General features: G+C 41.8%; 1 protein-coding gene across 4 annotated transcripts in view; it reads right to left on the bottom strand.

Moving 5' to 3' along the window:
• The window catches only part of cep290 (centrosomal protein 290), a 134,978-nt gene that overhangs the window by 106,532 nt on the left and 13,555 nt on the right, over positions 1-14,891 (bottom strand). For all 4 annotated transcript variants that reach the window (XR_005946488.1, XM_041216221.1, XM_041216222.1 and 1 more), the window contains exons 4-11: positions 11,823-11,892; positions 11,676-11,722; positions 9,878-10,021; positions 5,752-5,805; positions 5,197-5,349; positions 3,575-3,757; positions 1,705-1,794; positions 1,473-1,595 (exon numbers count right to left, since the gene is read on the bottom strand). Coding sequence is in view for 3 of the 4 variants with exons in the window: in XM_041216221.1 (XP_041072155.1) it covers positions 1,473-1,595; positions 1,705-1,794; positions 3,575-3,757; positions 5,197-5,349; positions 5,752-5,805; positions 9,878-10,021; positions 11,676-11,722; positions 11,823-11,892 (864 nt within the window). In the remaining variant the exon portion in view is untranslated. The remainder of the gene's footprint in view (positions 1-1,472; positions 1,596-1,704; positions 1,795-3,574; positions 3,758-5,196; positions 5,350-5,751; positions 5,806-9,877; positions 10,022-11,675; positions 11,723-11,822; positions 11,893-14,891) is intronic.

Below are 14,891 nucleotides of genomic sequence, written 5' to 3'. Positions count from 1 at the left end.
TCTGAAAACTCCTCCCACCCGCCTGAACATTGTGGCCATGTGGGAAACGGCCCTTAATTGGGGCAGGGCAAGAGTAGGTGAGCTAGCCTAGGCCTCACCTGTCCCACCATAATATTGGGGAGAGCTCAGGGCAGATGGATGGGCAGTGGGAAGGCCCGAAAAATGTTACGTATTTTTCAGGTAACTGAAGGATTAAGTCAAGAAGGAGTAACACAAATTTTGAGGTGCTCAAGTATATATCAGGCATGCAGGAGGATATCATGAAAATAGGCAGAGAATAATATGGGGAAAGGGAGGATACAAGCTCAGCCATAAAGCCTCTATATTTATAGCACAGAAGGAGGCCATCAGCCCATCATGTCTGTGCCAGCTATTTACTAGAGCAATCCAAAACCAACCCATTCCCCGGCTCTCTCCCTGTAATCATATAGCCCTTGCTTCAAATTGTTTTGGGACGATGCATATTTTTACTTAAAGCCTAATCTGAAATAAAGTATTCCAAGGGATCAATAAATTATTGAATACTTGAAATAGCTTGTAAAATATGGTCATTTTCCCATTAGCACAAATCTGCAAAGTAAAATTGAAATGCCATAAAGTGAACAGAAATCAGAAGTGAACCACCATGAAGTGTTTCTTTTTGATATTATTCAATAAAGGTACAAGTCTAAACAGAATTATTGTTGAAAAAAATGCTGCCTGAACATTTATTGCAAAGTTAAAACAAGCCACTACATAGACTAGGCAAAGTATAAAAACATGAAAAGTCAAACAACTTTTAAAATTTAATGAACTTCTCAAGTAAACTTTTCCAGTTTGTCATTCAAAACATAATAGCTAAATGACCAATTTTAATGCTATTAATCCTTAGTAAAATTATTCCTGATCAGACACAAAACAATAATTAGAGAATTGCTGTTGTTCGAAATGAAGAGTCTCTTGGAAGAAAAGACAGAGAGGAGAAAGGTAAAGTTACAGAAGATGAGCTAAGCAAAATTGTAATCCATTTAATCTTAAAGTAATAGAAATGTACTTACAATTAAGAGTTCTTCTATGAGCTATTAGGTGACCATGAGATAAGGAAAGCAATAGAAAAGGATGAAGGCAAATGTGTTTTTAGAAGTTGTGAGAATAGACTACAGTTGAAACAGATGAAAAATAAATCTGGCAGGAAATATAAGCATGGCATAAATAAAAAATAAGAAATTACTAAAATAGTCATTTGGTAGTGCAGAACTTGAGTATTGTTGAAAAAAGGAGATTTTTTTGGTGAAGCTTTTTGTCTTACATTCATCAGGACAATTCACAAGAATACCAAATGTAAAAGAAATAACGTTCCTTTACATTGGGAATACGCGTGAATCGTCCAGATGAGAGCAAGGCGATAAGCTTTGACAAAAAAATCTTTTTTCAGCAATACTCAAATTACTAAAATGTCTGGGAGGAAATTGAAATTGGTATAGTTGGTATACCTGTTGGAGGGTAATGACGTTGCTCTTATCAGCGTCAAACTCAGCAATTACTAGCTTAGTTTGGAGTTCTTGCAATTTCTCTTGATATTCGCTGATTTCCTTCTCCTTGGCAGTCAATACTTTCTGTAAGAGTTGAAAAATTGCCTTAAAATATCAGTTACCATTGTTAATTAAAAGATAAGTTTTAAACAAGCAGTGACAGCTCAACACTTCTGAGTAATTTATAAATTACCTTCCATTCCTCGATTTTTGCATTTACTGCTAACATCACAGGATCTTCTTCTTCAGTCATGACTTGCAGCTGGTTAGTTAGATCTTGCACCTGTTCATAGAAATGACAGGACAGTGCTGACAGAAACACACTGAATTCTCAAAGGCTGGTTTTTCAGCGGATTTAATTTCAGTTCTCCAGATTAGCAAACTCTATCACCATCTTAGCACATCACCTAGTTTTTTTTTTAAAAAGAAATTAATCCAACGTCTCGTCCTTAACTAAACCTGCCTATAACTCGTTCCAGCAGTTGATCACCATCTGCAACACTTGTCTTCAGTTTGCCATGCACCATTCTGGACCCCTTATGTGGCCACCGTGCTGCATTGATTCAGGTTCACTTTCTCTATCTCATTAACTATTTTATATACCCTACACAGATTTGAATTTCTCCCAACGTTTGTCTGTTGCCCACGTTTCCACTAGCGGGCCGAATTCTCATCCAACTGAAATATGCTCCTTTGTGTAGAGGACAACGTGCTACAGAATTAATAATTATCCTTTAATCTCAGTACTTCACATCAATGACATGCCATGCCTACGTAAATGTGGTAAATAACACATTTTTGGTCCACCATATTCAGGTTAAGACTTAATAGTCAGATTTATTTGAGGTAAATAAGAGAGAGATAGAAACACAGCATGAAATCATTAGGTCCAATACTAGCTTACACAACGCATAAAATAATTCTCTGGTAACAATTAGAAGGACAAATGGTGCAGTTTATTCTGAACCAGTTTATTTCTCATGCACCTGCCATTTGATCTAATGTTTGTCTTTGCTCTGTCTCCTGTCTATCTCATTGTCTAGTCTGAGTATAGTAGTGTTAGGGCGGTGGTACTGGATGAGCAGCTCAGGTGCTTTGAATTCTAAGGCACCACTGTAACTTGTGAGACTGAATTCTATAAATCTGGTCACTTACAAAAGCTTATTTAAAAAACCCTGGGTCACTCATGTCCTTCAGTCTCTTCCTTGGCTTCCCCCTCTCCATTTGTTCTATTACTGTCCTTCTTAATTAGGAAATACCTAACTAAATTTCATTTAATATGCAGCTCCACACCTTCATTTTCCTTGTGACTTCATCCAGCTAAAAATGTGTCTGTATATTAACAGCCCTTTCACGAATCTTAACACAGAAAAATAACTGCCTTCCTTAAATGTCCTTCTTATACATAATACCTGAACTGTCTTAAAATAAATTTCATAATCTACAACTGAATACATCTTAGGAGGATAACTTAACACACTGTTTTAAGTACCTTGCACATTTCAGTAAATAATTCACCTAAAGTCATCTTAAACTATACTTTATATTTATATAAAACTTCCCATGCCTTAACTCTCAATAAATGCAAGTAACCTATTTTGAAGTGGGAGGTAATGATTTAAAAATATTAGTAATAAGTTAGGGTTTTGCACATCAGAGCAGTCCCCAATTTGCCTTCCCTTCCACTTAAACTCCGCCTGCCAATTCTCAATACCACCTTCCCCTTCTCAAGTTAGCCATCTTTCCCTGCTCTTCCAATCAAACCTCAACATGGGGATAATCTTGTCTAAAGAAGCATCCAGTAACATGAATATTTTTGAATTAGGAATTAGGAAGCATGTTTGACAGTGCGGAACAGTGTATCTCCCTGCCCAATCACCTTGCCCATCTACCAAAGGCCTAGCTGAGTCTGCCAAGCTCCCCTGTAGAGTCCAAAACATCAGCCAGCAGTAAAAAAAAAAACTCTACGTGGGCTTCAGAGTCCAGTGCTCTGGTATCATTGATCCGAGACTATTTAAAGTTGATTGCTAGTTTTGATTAACGGAAGTAAGTCTGGGCCTTGCCTGAAGCAACAGCTGCTCCTTTTCCCGCTTGAACTGGTCCATAGCACTATCAGTTTGCTGAACAATCAGTTTCATTTTGTTATATTCATCGGTCATCTTCTCCATCTCTTGCACGGACTCTTCCAGGTTTTCCTGCAACTGTTTGTTCTGTGTCTCCAGTGTTTCATTGGCTTCAGACAAATTCTAGATGGTGTAGAAAAGAAAGTCGGGATAATTTAATAGGTTTGATCAGCAATTTGTTGCTAAAGAGAGCAACTGCTTGGGCTTTCTTAAAATTGAGAAGCGCACCTGGTGCAGAACATTTTGTGTGTACCTGCATGACATCAAGTACCAAGTACTTAATCTGGAGGGCTCAGCCAACTCTTGCCTTAAAAGACATTAGCTAATCAGTGAAAGCAGGAACAATCCCCTCAAGTTGTTTATTCGATTTGGGATGCAGGTGAGGTAAAGACTTAGGAAAGAGGAACAAGAGTAGGCCATACATCGCCTCAAGCCTTCTCCACCTTTCATTAAGATCATATCTAATCTATCTCAACTCCATATCTGTTGATTCCCTTGGTGACATTACTGAGGCCTCATTTATTGCCCAACCCTAGTTATCCTGGCAACCTCGTGGTGATGGCTATCTTTCCTGTAGCTGACTCCTTTTACAACTGAAGGTGGAATCTTGTGCCCTCCTCCATTGTGAGTTTGTGTTGGGTCATTTAAATAGGTGGGAAGGTGGCGAATGGGGACCATACCACCTTCCTGCCTCCACCCCGATTCTGTGGTAAGGAGACCATCCATGGGCACCAATTGAGGCCCTTAAGTAGCAGGGGGCTCGCCATGAGGGGAGCACAACAAGAAAATCTGAGCATGTTTGTTTGTGGCCTCCCGGGGGGTGTGTGTGTGTGTGTGTGCGCGTGTGTGTGTGTGTGTGTGTGGTGGGGGAGGTGGGGTCGCTGTTCAAAGCACTCAGTGTCTGATTGTGGGACCTGGCATCAGGAAGTTTGGGATTGGAGGGGGGCACTGAAAGCCACCCCCCATTTCCTTGCTGCTGATCTCCCCTCCTCTGTGACTCCCACCCTGTGAAGCCCCCTCCCACCATCACTCACTTGGCCTGGGTCCTTCCTTGACCCAAGGGTTCGGGTGGGTAAAGTACTGGCAGCAGACACCACTTCCCCAGTAGCGTTGCTGAGTACATTAGAGCTGCCAGCCTCCAACTGGTCAGCAGCTCTGGGAGGATGGGACTTCCAACCCCAGGGTTCTTGATCCTGGGGAAAGATCCACTGCTGGCTTATCAAGTTCCTGAGTGGCACAAGATGCGGCGAAAAGAGGCAACACAGGAGTCTCACTGGCTCTCCAGCCAGTGGCCAGGACCCCCATTGCCTCCGCAAGATTCTGCCCTGAGCTCTTTGTAGGGACACTTTGGAGGGCATTAAGAGTCAATCATGTAGATCCTGACTGGAGTCACACTTAGGTCAGACTGGACATGGGTAGCAGGTTCCCTTCCCTGAAAACCATAATTTCCTTATTCTGAGATAAAACAAAACATTCATGGAATGTAACAATACAGGAATTTAACATAGATGGAGGAATACCTAGCTATAAAATAAAAAGTAATGCTTAAAAATATGAAGTACCTGAATTTCATCCAAATATTGTGCAAGTTCTTTGTTCTTTTTGGACAGCTGATTTCTATAGTCTGAATCATCTCCTCTTCTATTAAGAAGAGTCTCCCGCTGAGAATCGATTTGCTTCTGATAGTCAATAACATCTTGGCGTAGTTGATCATTCTGCAAAAAACATCAGTAATCCAGAAAATTCATGATCACTCCATCAACACGACAGTTAAAAAACATTCAAGAAACCAATGATGATTTAATGTAAAGTGCACTAATAATGGCAATTATCAATTACTTAGCCAGTTGTCTTTATAATGCTCTTACCTCTCTTTTAAGTCTTTTTTTCTTTGACAAAGAAAAGTGAATGGTGTGAATGAGAAAGAAAAGACTTAGATAGTGCACGTTAGCAAGAACAAACGTTTTAATGAGAAAATCACAGCAACAAGAGGTAAACAAGCAAAATTGAAGGTGTAAAGAAACTGAAAGTTGCTATAAGTGATCTGCAAACATCTAAATAATTTAACCTTTATTCACAACCTAGTGTTAATCGGACTTATCGGTTCCCACACTGACCTCTCTTCTTAGTTTGTTGTTTTCGTTTTCTGTCTCCTTGATTCGAATTCCAACCTAAAGAACACAATAAAAGGTAAATTCTGGTACACACAGCAAATATATGTGGGGCCTAGAAGCAATTAAAAATATGAACCTTTCTGATGCCAAGAACCAAAATTAAAGTACTTACTGCATCGTGAAACTATCCCTTTATTGCATGTTGCAACAAATCCAAATGTTAAGCAGAACCTGGATGAGCTGTACAAAATTCCACTGCGCTGCTAATTTTTCTAAAATGTCAGGGTGGATGACTGATTGTAACCATGTGGCTAGCCTGCACCCATTAGTAAGCGTGCCCATATGTGACCATGCAGACGGATTGTTTTACAATAGTATGTGCAAGAAGTATGTGGCTTAAAGCTATGCCCTGCTGGATTAGGGAAATGCATGATAAATTAACATGGGTCTGTAAGTGAGCATGAGAACGTGGCATGGGCTAGTAGTAAATATGGAACTGTGCTTTGTTGTATGCACATGTGGGCATCTATGCTATTGATAAATGCCACTGTTGTTATCTTAGTGACTTCTTAAAGCAATGTGATTTTCTTCCATATATTTTTCCAGGTCCCACAGTCACAATTTGGACAAATGCAACCATCTTCTGTCAGGCACGTTGTCTAGACGTACTCGGAGACCAAGTAAACGTGGGGCACTGTGTGTGCTGAAGTGAGGGAAAATGTGATAAATTAAAGGGAGAGGACTAAACAAGAGAGCGAGGTAGCAACAAGGGTAATGATAATCAGAGCATGGTGGAAAGAGACAAAGCGTACAAACTTAAGAATGCACCAGCAGATAAGGCCAGGCATTGCAAAAATAGTAAGACAGAGAGCTAAAGGCTCTGTATCTGAATGTGCATGGCATTCGTAACAAAATGGACGAATTGTTAACTCAAAAAAATTAATGTTATGTATGATCTGATGGCCATTACAGAAATGTGACCAAAGCTGGGACCTGAATATTCAAGGCTGCTTGACATTCCATAAGGACAGGAAGCTAGGAAAAGATGGTGGAGTAGCTCCATTAATTAAGGATGACGTTAGTACAATAATGAGAAATGACCTTCGTTACAATAATGAGAAATGACCTTCGTTCTAAAGATCAAGATGTAGAATCAGTTTAGGTAGGGATAAGAAATAGAAAAGGTAAGAAGTCACTTGTTGGGGTACTTTATAGGTCCTCCATCAGTAACTACATTGTAGGATAGGGGATACAGGAAGAAGTAATGGGGTCTTGTGAGAAAGGTACAGCAATAATCATGGGTGATTTTAATCTATATGTTGATTAGGTGAATTAGATTGGTAAAGGTAGCCTGGAAGATGAGTTCATAAAGTGTTTTTGGGGTTGTTTCTTACAGCAACATGTTCTAGAGCCAAGCAGAGGGCAAGCTATTCTACACCTGGAAATGAGCAATGAGACGGGATTAATTGATGACCTCATAATAAAAAAGCCACCTGCAGTGATCATAACATGACTGAGTTTTGCCTTCAGTTTGAACGAGAGAACAGTGGCTTCAATGCTAATGTTTTAAACTTAATAAGGGTACAAAGATGTAGCTGGCTAAAATAAACAGGGAAATTAAATTAAGGAGTAGGTTAGTAGAGATGTAATGGAAGACATTTAAGGATGTATGGTAGCTAAATTTGCTGATGAAACAAAGATAGGTAGGAGTCTGCAAAGAGATATAAGCAGATTAAGTGAATGGGAAAAAAAATGGCAGGTGGAGTACAATGTGGGAAAATGTGAACTCGTCCACTTTGGCAAGAAGAATATAAAAGCAGCAAATTATGTAAATGGAGAGAGATTGGAGAACTCTACAGTACAAAGGGATCTGGGTGTCCTGGTACATGAATTGCAAAATGTTAGTATGCAGGTACAGCAAGTAATTAGGAAGGCAAATGGAATGTTGTCGTTTATTGCAAGGGTAAAGGAAAATAAAAGCAGGGAAGTTTTGCTACAGTTTACAGGGCATTGGTGAGACTATAGTTGGAGTACCGTGTACAGTTTTGGTCTCCTTATTTAAGAAAGGATATAATTGCATTATATTGTTGTTTCCCCTTGTGGGAGAGTCTAGGACCAGCAGGCATAACCTCAGAGTAAGGGGTCGCCCATTTAAGACAGAGATTAGGAAGAATTTATTCTCTTAGAGTGTAGTCATTCTGTGGAATTCTTTGCCGCAGCGGGCTGTAGAAGCTGGGTCGTTAAGGATATTCGAGGCTGAGGTAGACAGATTTTGAATCAGTAAGGGAATCAGGGGTTATGGGGACAAGGCAGGAAAGCGGAGTTGAGGATTATCAGATCATCCATGATCTCGCTGAATGCCAGAGCAGACTCCTAAGGCCAAATAGCCTACTTCTGCTCCTATGTCTTATGGCATTAGAAGTAGTGCAGAGAAGGTTCACTTGGCTGATTCCTGGGATGAAGGGGATATCTTATGGGGAAAGGTTGCACATGTTGAGCCTGTATCCATTGCAGTTTAGAAGAATGAGAGATTATCTTATTGAAACATATAAGATCCTGAGGGGACTTGGACAGGGTGGATGCTGAGAGGATGTTTCCCCTTATGGGAGAGACTAGAACTAGGGAACACAGTTTAAAAATAAGGGGTCTCCTATTTAAGATGGAGATGAGGAGAAATATTTTCTCTCAGAGGGTTGTTTGTGGAATTCTCTTCACCAGAAGGCAGTGGAGACTGGATCATTTAATTATTCAAGGCTGATTTAAATCAACTGACAAGGGACTTGGCAGGAAACTGGAGGCCACAATCAGATTGGCCATGGCCTTATCAAATGGCAAAATCAGGCTAGTGGGGCCGAATGGCCTACTCCTGCTCCCGGTTTGTATATCACTGTTTATCTCTAGGGCGCTGCACAAAGCAGATTGTGAGTTGTTTGAGATCAAGGGATTTCTCATGCAAAGAGCGACAGCTTCCAGCACCAAATCCTCCTATCCTCGTCTCACAAAATCTGCTGCTGTGCAATCTGCCATAGCTAGGGATTTAAGGTTCTTAGGCTTAATTAACATATGTCCTGAACTTCATTTAGAGGTACTCAAGAAGGAGACTGCTGTAGCTCAATTACAGGGCTTAACAGCTTTGCAAATCAATTCTTGAGTCAATGGGCAGTATAATTTGCTGTATCATGCTGTAAAACACAACAGCCAGAAAAGATATTAATAGCATTTTGCACTTCCCAACAACAACCTTTGGCAGGGCTGGGGATTCATTTTAAAGCAGTGAAGGAATCTTGAACTGAAACAAAACTGAAGAACAGGCCATGGTTTTCTGACACTGTAATCCAACAGCCCACAGTTTCCCACTCTCAGCCCATTAAAATGAATCTACAGAAAACTGCAGCCACCAAATTCTAGTTCAAAGACTGAAGGATCTCTGCTGTATTGCAGTTCAGAGTTCGAGCAAAGTCTTTGAAGTAAGAATATCTTTCAGTCGATAGATTTTCTCACGCAGATACATCAGTTGGGTATGCATCATCGTACCCTATGCAGCTATTTCTCCGTGCTCCACTGATCACCCACCCCATCACAACCTGAAATCAACCGGCTCACTCAAAGGGTATGGAACTCTCATGGACAAAAGGGGATACCTATGTCGCGGCCGCATGGGGGTAGCATTCCAGAGGTCTTCCAATTTCTCCTATGACTTATCTGCCCTGCCTCTGATGCTTATTATATCATGGAAATTTACGCTGTCATTTAATCCCACATCATCCTAGGGTGCGTTCAGGAGTGAGGGGTTGCAATCTATAAACTTCCTCACCCAGAGAATGGTGAGAATGTGCAACTCGTAACAAGTGGTTAAGGCCAAGAGCATTGATGCATTTAAAGTGAAGCTAGATAAACATAAGGGAGAAAGGAATTAAAAGTTACACTGATGGGGGTGAGATGAAGCGGCGTGTGAGAGGAGGGTTGGATGTTGAACTGGGACGCCTGTTTCTCTGTTGCAGATTCTAATTTCACATCATCGTAATTAACTTCTTTTTCTAATAGAGTCCACTTTAAAAGAAAAACTGTGAAAATTATGCCAGTGGTTTGCATTCAGCGTTGTTCCAGGTTCCAGGTTCAGGTTCCTTACTTGCTCAACGAGTTTCTTTTCCTTGTTTAGCTCTTTCTCCATTTCAGAAACTTCCCGGTCCTTGAACTGTAGCTGGGTCTCCAGCTGATGAAGCTCTTCTCGTAAGAATCGGGTATCACGCCCACCGGCAGTCACTTGGGCCACCTGGGCAGAAACAAAACGGAGCATCACTCACTTTCTGCACTCACACACATGTTAAGTAATCAATAAGTTACATTCGCAGAGAAAATCTTCCAATCTGAGTTAAATCAGCACAACATATCAGAATATGCACAATGGGAGCAAGGCCTATCTCTCTCTTGATTTCAATGAACAAGAAGTGTCAAAAATCGCCCTACGTTAAGAATGAACGGTATCAATTTTGTAAAGGTGACACTGTCGTTCTGAAAATAACTAAAACATAAAAGTTAAGATTATATTGGCAGATTTCCTTGGCCTTGCCCATGACAAATCACATTATTCACTGTTTTCCAACTGAAATATTATATCGTGTACTTTACAAAGAGTTACTCTGTTTGTGCAATGTGTATAATTTGGCCTGTCCTTTAAAGATCACAAAATTCAGTTCCTTATTGGCACATCCTTAGATCAGCTACAGATTGGGAAGTGAGTGTCTTTGCCGATGGAAGGTGTATGTGTTGGCTGTGGCTCAGTTGGTAGCGCTCTCACCTGGGTCAGAAAGTTGTGGGTTCAATATCTATTCCAGAGACTAACAGCACAAAAATCTAGACTGACACGCCACTGAAATATTTAGGAAATGCAACACTGCTGGAGGTTCCATTTTTTGGATGAAATATTAAACAAAGGCCCTTTCTACTCTCTCAGGTGAATGTAAAAGATCCCATGACACCATTTTGAAGATGATCAGGGGAGTTATCCCTGGTGTCTTGGTCAACATTTATTCTTCAATCAACATCACTAAAACAGATTAGCTGTCCAATAACCAATTGCCATCGGTGGGAGCTTACTGTGTGCAAATTGGCTGCCATATTTCCTACATTACATCAGTGACTACACTTCTTAAGTATTTCATTGGCTGCAAAGTGCTTTGGAGTGTCAGTGGGCATAAAGTTGCTACATAAATCTAAGTCTCTTTTTAAAAAATTTCTAGCTCCAAGTCAAAAAACAAGCTTTTTCTGCCTTTCTTTACCTTTTTATGCCAAATTGTGCAGGCCTTCTATATATATATACACACACACACACACACACACACACACAGAGTCATGTGAAACACTAGTGTTGTCTGTAACCTGTTGGATATCACTTCACAATGAATAAATTCCTTTTGAAGTATAGTTACCGTTGTCTTTTGTCAAACCATCAACCAAGTTTTGTGCAAAGTCCCACAAACATCAACTTAGATCGTTAACCAGTGTTGGCTAAGGGAATATATAGCCAGAGTGGAGCCTTGCAATCTTTTACAGTCTTTTTACAAGCAGATATTTAAAGGTCTAATTTGCAAACTGCACCCCAGATAATGGAGCACTGCCTCAGCTGAAGTGCCAGCCTAGATTTATGTATTCAAATACTGAATTGGGGTTTGAATGTGCAAGCTTCTGACTCAGGAGGTGCAAGTTCCTTATTTAAACCAACTTGATACTTACTTAGGATTTATTGCAAGGTATTCTGCTCAGCTTGCTACAGTTAGATGAAGAGGGGGGAGAAAAGACTTGCATAAACACTGGCATGAACCAGTTGTGGTGAATGGCCTGTTTCTGTGCTGTAGACTTAGTTTTGTTATTATATAGAATTACACCATATAATGACTAAAAGGAAGACATTAAAAGTTCACACTAACCTCCAGTTCATTTTCCAGCTTAAGAACCTTTGCTTTGAGCTGATTCTCTGTGGAGAAAACAGATAACAAGTAACTGCATACATTCAATTGTTCACAGTGATCTGAACACACAGACCAGGACGAACTGACTGCCCAACAGCCACTTACCTGTTTTAGCTTGTTCCTCCCCAGCTTTTTCAACTTCTTCCAGAGCCAACTCAACTTCCTGTGCTTTCATCTATATATTATTTTTAAAAAACATAAACATTGTGATCATGTATTAATCTAGAATATTGTGAACTTTAATGGGTACAAAGTAAATTCAACATGAATGAACCACACGCCTTTCCATCCATTATAAAGCATTTCCAATGTTTCTTTTGCCACTGTGTAGCTAGATTTGTACTCCTTAGAAAAACCACTTACCAGCTAAAGATCCTCAACAATCTTTTACACTTGGTTTACTTATATTCACATTCAAAATGGTACGTAATTATGGTTCATAAATTAAAACGGATGTGCTACCTCTCTGGTTTATTTTCTCCTCTTTGCCCTGTAGATATGGTCCAGATCTTCCGAGCAGCAGCAATGAACATGAGATTGCTGCTAGGCTCATAAATTCCCCATGACTTAACACTGCTACGCATTTCTACCTGGGTCTTCCGTGCCCGGCTTTCACAGAAATGCACAGAGAAGCATCCATGAAGGAATTCCATTGAAGCGGGCAAGTGCAAGGAAGACAGGACACTCCTTTTTATGGCACCAGCTGTCGTATGGCAAGTTTAAAGGTCCAGTTTGAATGTTAGTGAATGAGTAGACGAATGGGCAGGTGGTTGAGGTGGGGAGGGGGAGCATAGTTGGGTTGGGGGCATAGCCGGGTTGAGGGTTGAGAGAGGGTTAGCCAGATCCGGTGGGGGGCGGGTGGTGGCTGGGCTGAGGAAGGGTGGTAGTCAGATCGAAAGGTAATCGGTTGGTAGTCAGGTCAAGGTAATTGGGTCAGGTCAAGAGGGTGGTTAGGGGCGGGGGGTTGATTGGGAGGTCAGTTGTGTAGTTACCCAGATGTTAAACTAGGTTTTAATCTGGCTAGCACTTCCTGGGTAACTAACCAGGTAAGTACTGTGGAAGTGTCCCAAGTCTTCAACTTTACTTCAGAGTCGGAGACATTTGCAGGGGATCCTGGGCAGCAGAATTGCCCATTGGAAGTTGAAGCTTCCTGGGCAATTCCCAAATAGGCATGCATATCAGGACCCTGCATATCAGGGTCCCAACGCGCATTTTCAGTCGTACGTCCGATCTCTGACAATCTAGAGAACGGACGATTCGGTCCATTGATTCCATAGCAGTGTATGGTGTTTCCACATGTGGCCAGTGAACCTCTGATTCTTGCCCAAGGCTTACTGCTCATGTGTGAGCCTCAACACCAACAATAACCTGTATTTATATAGAGGCCTTTAACAAAATGCCCCAAGATGCTTCACTGAGGCATGATAAAACAAAATATGACATCAAGCCAAATAAGGAGGTATTAGGGCAGATGAACAAATGCTTGGCCAAAGAGGTGGTTCTTGAGGAACATCTTTGAGGAGGAAAGCATGTGACTCCAGACCCACAGCAATGTGGTTGACTCTTAAATGCTCTCTGAAATGGCCTAGCAAGCCACTCAATTGTAACAAACCACTACAAAGACACAAAAAAGGAATGAAACTGGACGGACCACCCGGCATCGACCTAGGCACCAAAAACGACAACAATCACAGTCCTGTCGACCCTGCAAAGTCCTCCTTACTAACATCTGGGGGCTAGTGCCAAAATTGGGAGAGCTGTCTCACAGGCTAATCAAGCATCAGCCTGACATAGTCTTCCTTACAGAATCATACCTTAAGATAATGTCCCAGACTCCACCATCACCATCACTGGGTATGTCCTGTCCCACCAACAGGACAGACCCAGGGTTGGTGGCACAGTGGTATACAGTTGGGAGGGAGTTGCCCTGGGAGTCCTCAACACCGACCCCAGACCCCATGAAGTCTCATAGCATCAGGTCAAACATGGGCAAGGAAACTCCAGTTGATTACCATGTACCGCCCTCCTTCAACTGGTGAATCAATGCTCCTCTGTGTTGAACATTACTTGGAGGAAGCACTGAGGGTGGCAAGGGTGCAGAATGTAATCCGGGTGGGGGACTTCAATGTCCATCATCAAGAGTGGCTCGGTAGCACCACTACTGACCGAGCTGGCCAAGTCCAAATAACATACCTGCTAGACTGGGTCTGCGGCAGGTGGTGAGGGAACCAACAAGAAGGAAAAACAAACTTGACCTCATCCTCACCAACCTGACTGCCGCTGATGTATCTGTCCATGACAGTATCGGTAGAAGTGACCACCGCACAGTCATTGTGGAGACGAAGTCGCACCTTCACATTGAGGATACCCTCCATCATGCCCTACCACCGTGCTAAATGGGATAGATTTTGAACAGATCTAGCAACTCAAGACTGGGTATCCATGAGGCGCTGTGGGCCATCGGCAGCAGCAGAATTGTACTCAAACGCAATCTGTAACCTCATGGCCCGGCATATCCCCCACGCTATCATTACCATCAAGGCAGGGGATCAGCCCTGGTTCAATGAAGAGTGCAGGAGGGCGTGCCCGGAGCAGCACCAGGCAAACCTAAAAATGAGGTGTCAACCTGGTGAAGCTATAACACAGGACCACTTGCATGCCAAACAGCATAAGCAGCAAGTGACAGACAGCGGTAAGCGATCCCAAAACCAACGGATCAGGTCTAAGCTCTGCAGTCCTGCCACATCCAGTCCTGAATGGTGGTGGACAATTAAACCACTCACTAGAGGGGGTGGCTCCACAAATATCCCCATCCTCAGTGATGGAGGAGCCTAGCACATCAGTGCAAAAGATAAGGCTGAAACATTCGAAACAATCTTCAGCCAGAAGTGCCGAGTGGATGATCCATCTCAGCCTCCTCCAGAGGTCCCCAACAGCGCAGATGCCAGTCTTCAGCCAATTTGATTCACTCCATGTGATATCAAGAACTGCTGAAGGCACAATACTGCAAAGGCTATGGGTCCTGATAACATTCCAGTAATAGTACTGAAGACTTGTGCTCCAGAACTTGCCGCGCCCTTAGCTAAGCTGTTCCAGTACAGCTACAACACTGGCATCTACCTGGTTATGTGGAAAATTGCCCAAATATGTCCTGTACACAAAAAACAGGACAAG

The sequence above is a fragment of the Carcharodon carcharias genome, chromosome 21 (genome assembly GCF_017639515.1).
Source record: "Carcharodon carcharias isolate sCarCar2 chromosome 21, sCarCar2.pri, whole genome shotgun sequence".
Taxonomy (NCBI): domain Eukaryota; kingdom Metazoa; phylum Chordata; class Chondrichthyes; order Lamniformes; family Lamnidae; genus Carcharodon; species Carcharodon carcharias.
This window is presented reverse-complemented; position numbering and strand designations above follow the sequence as displayed.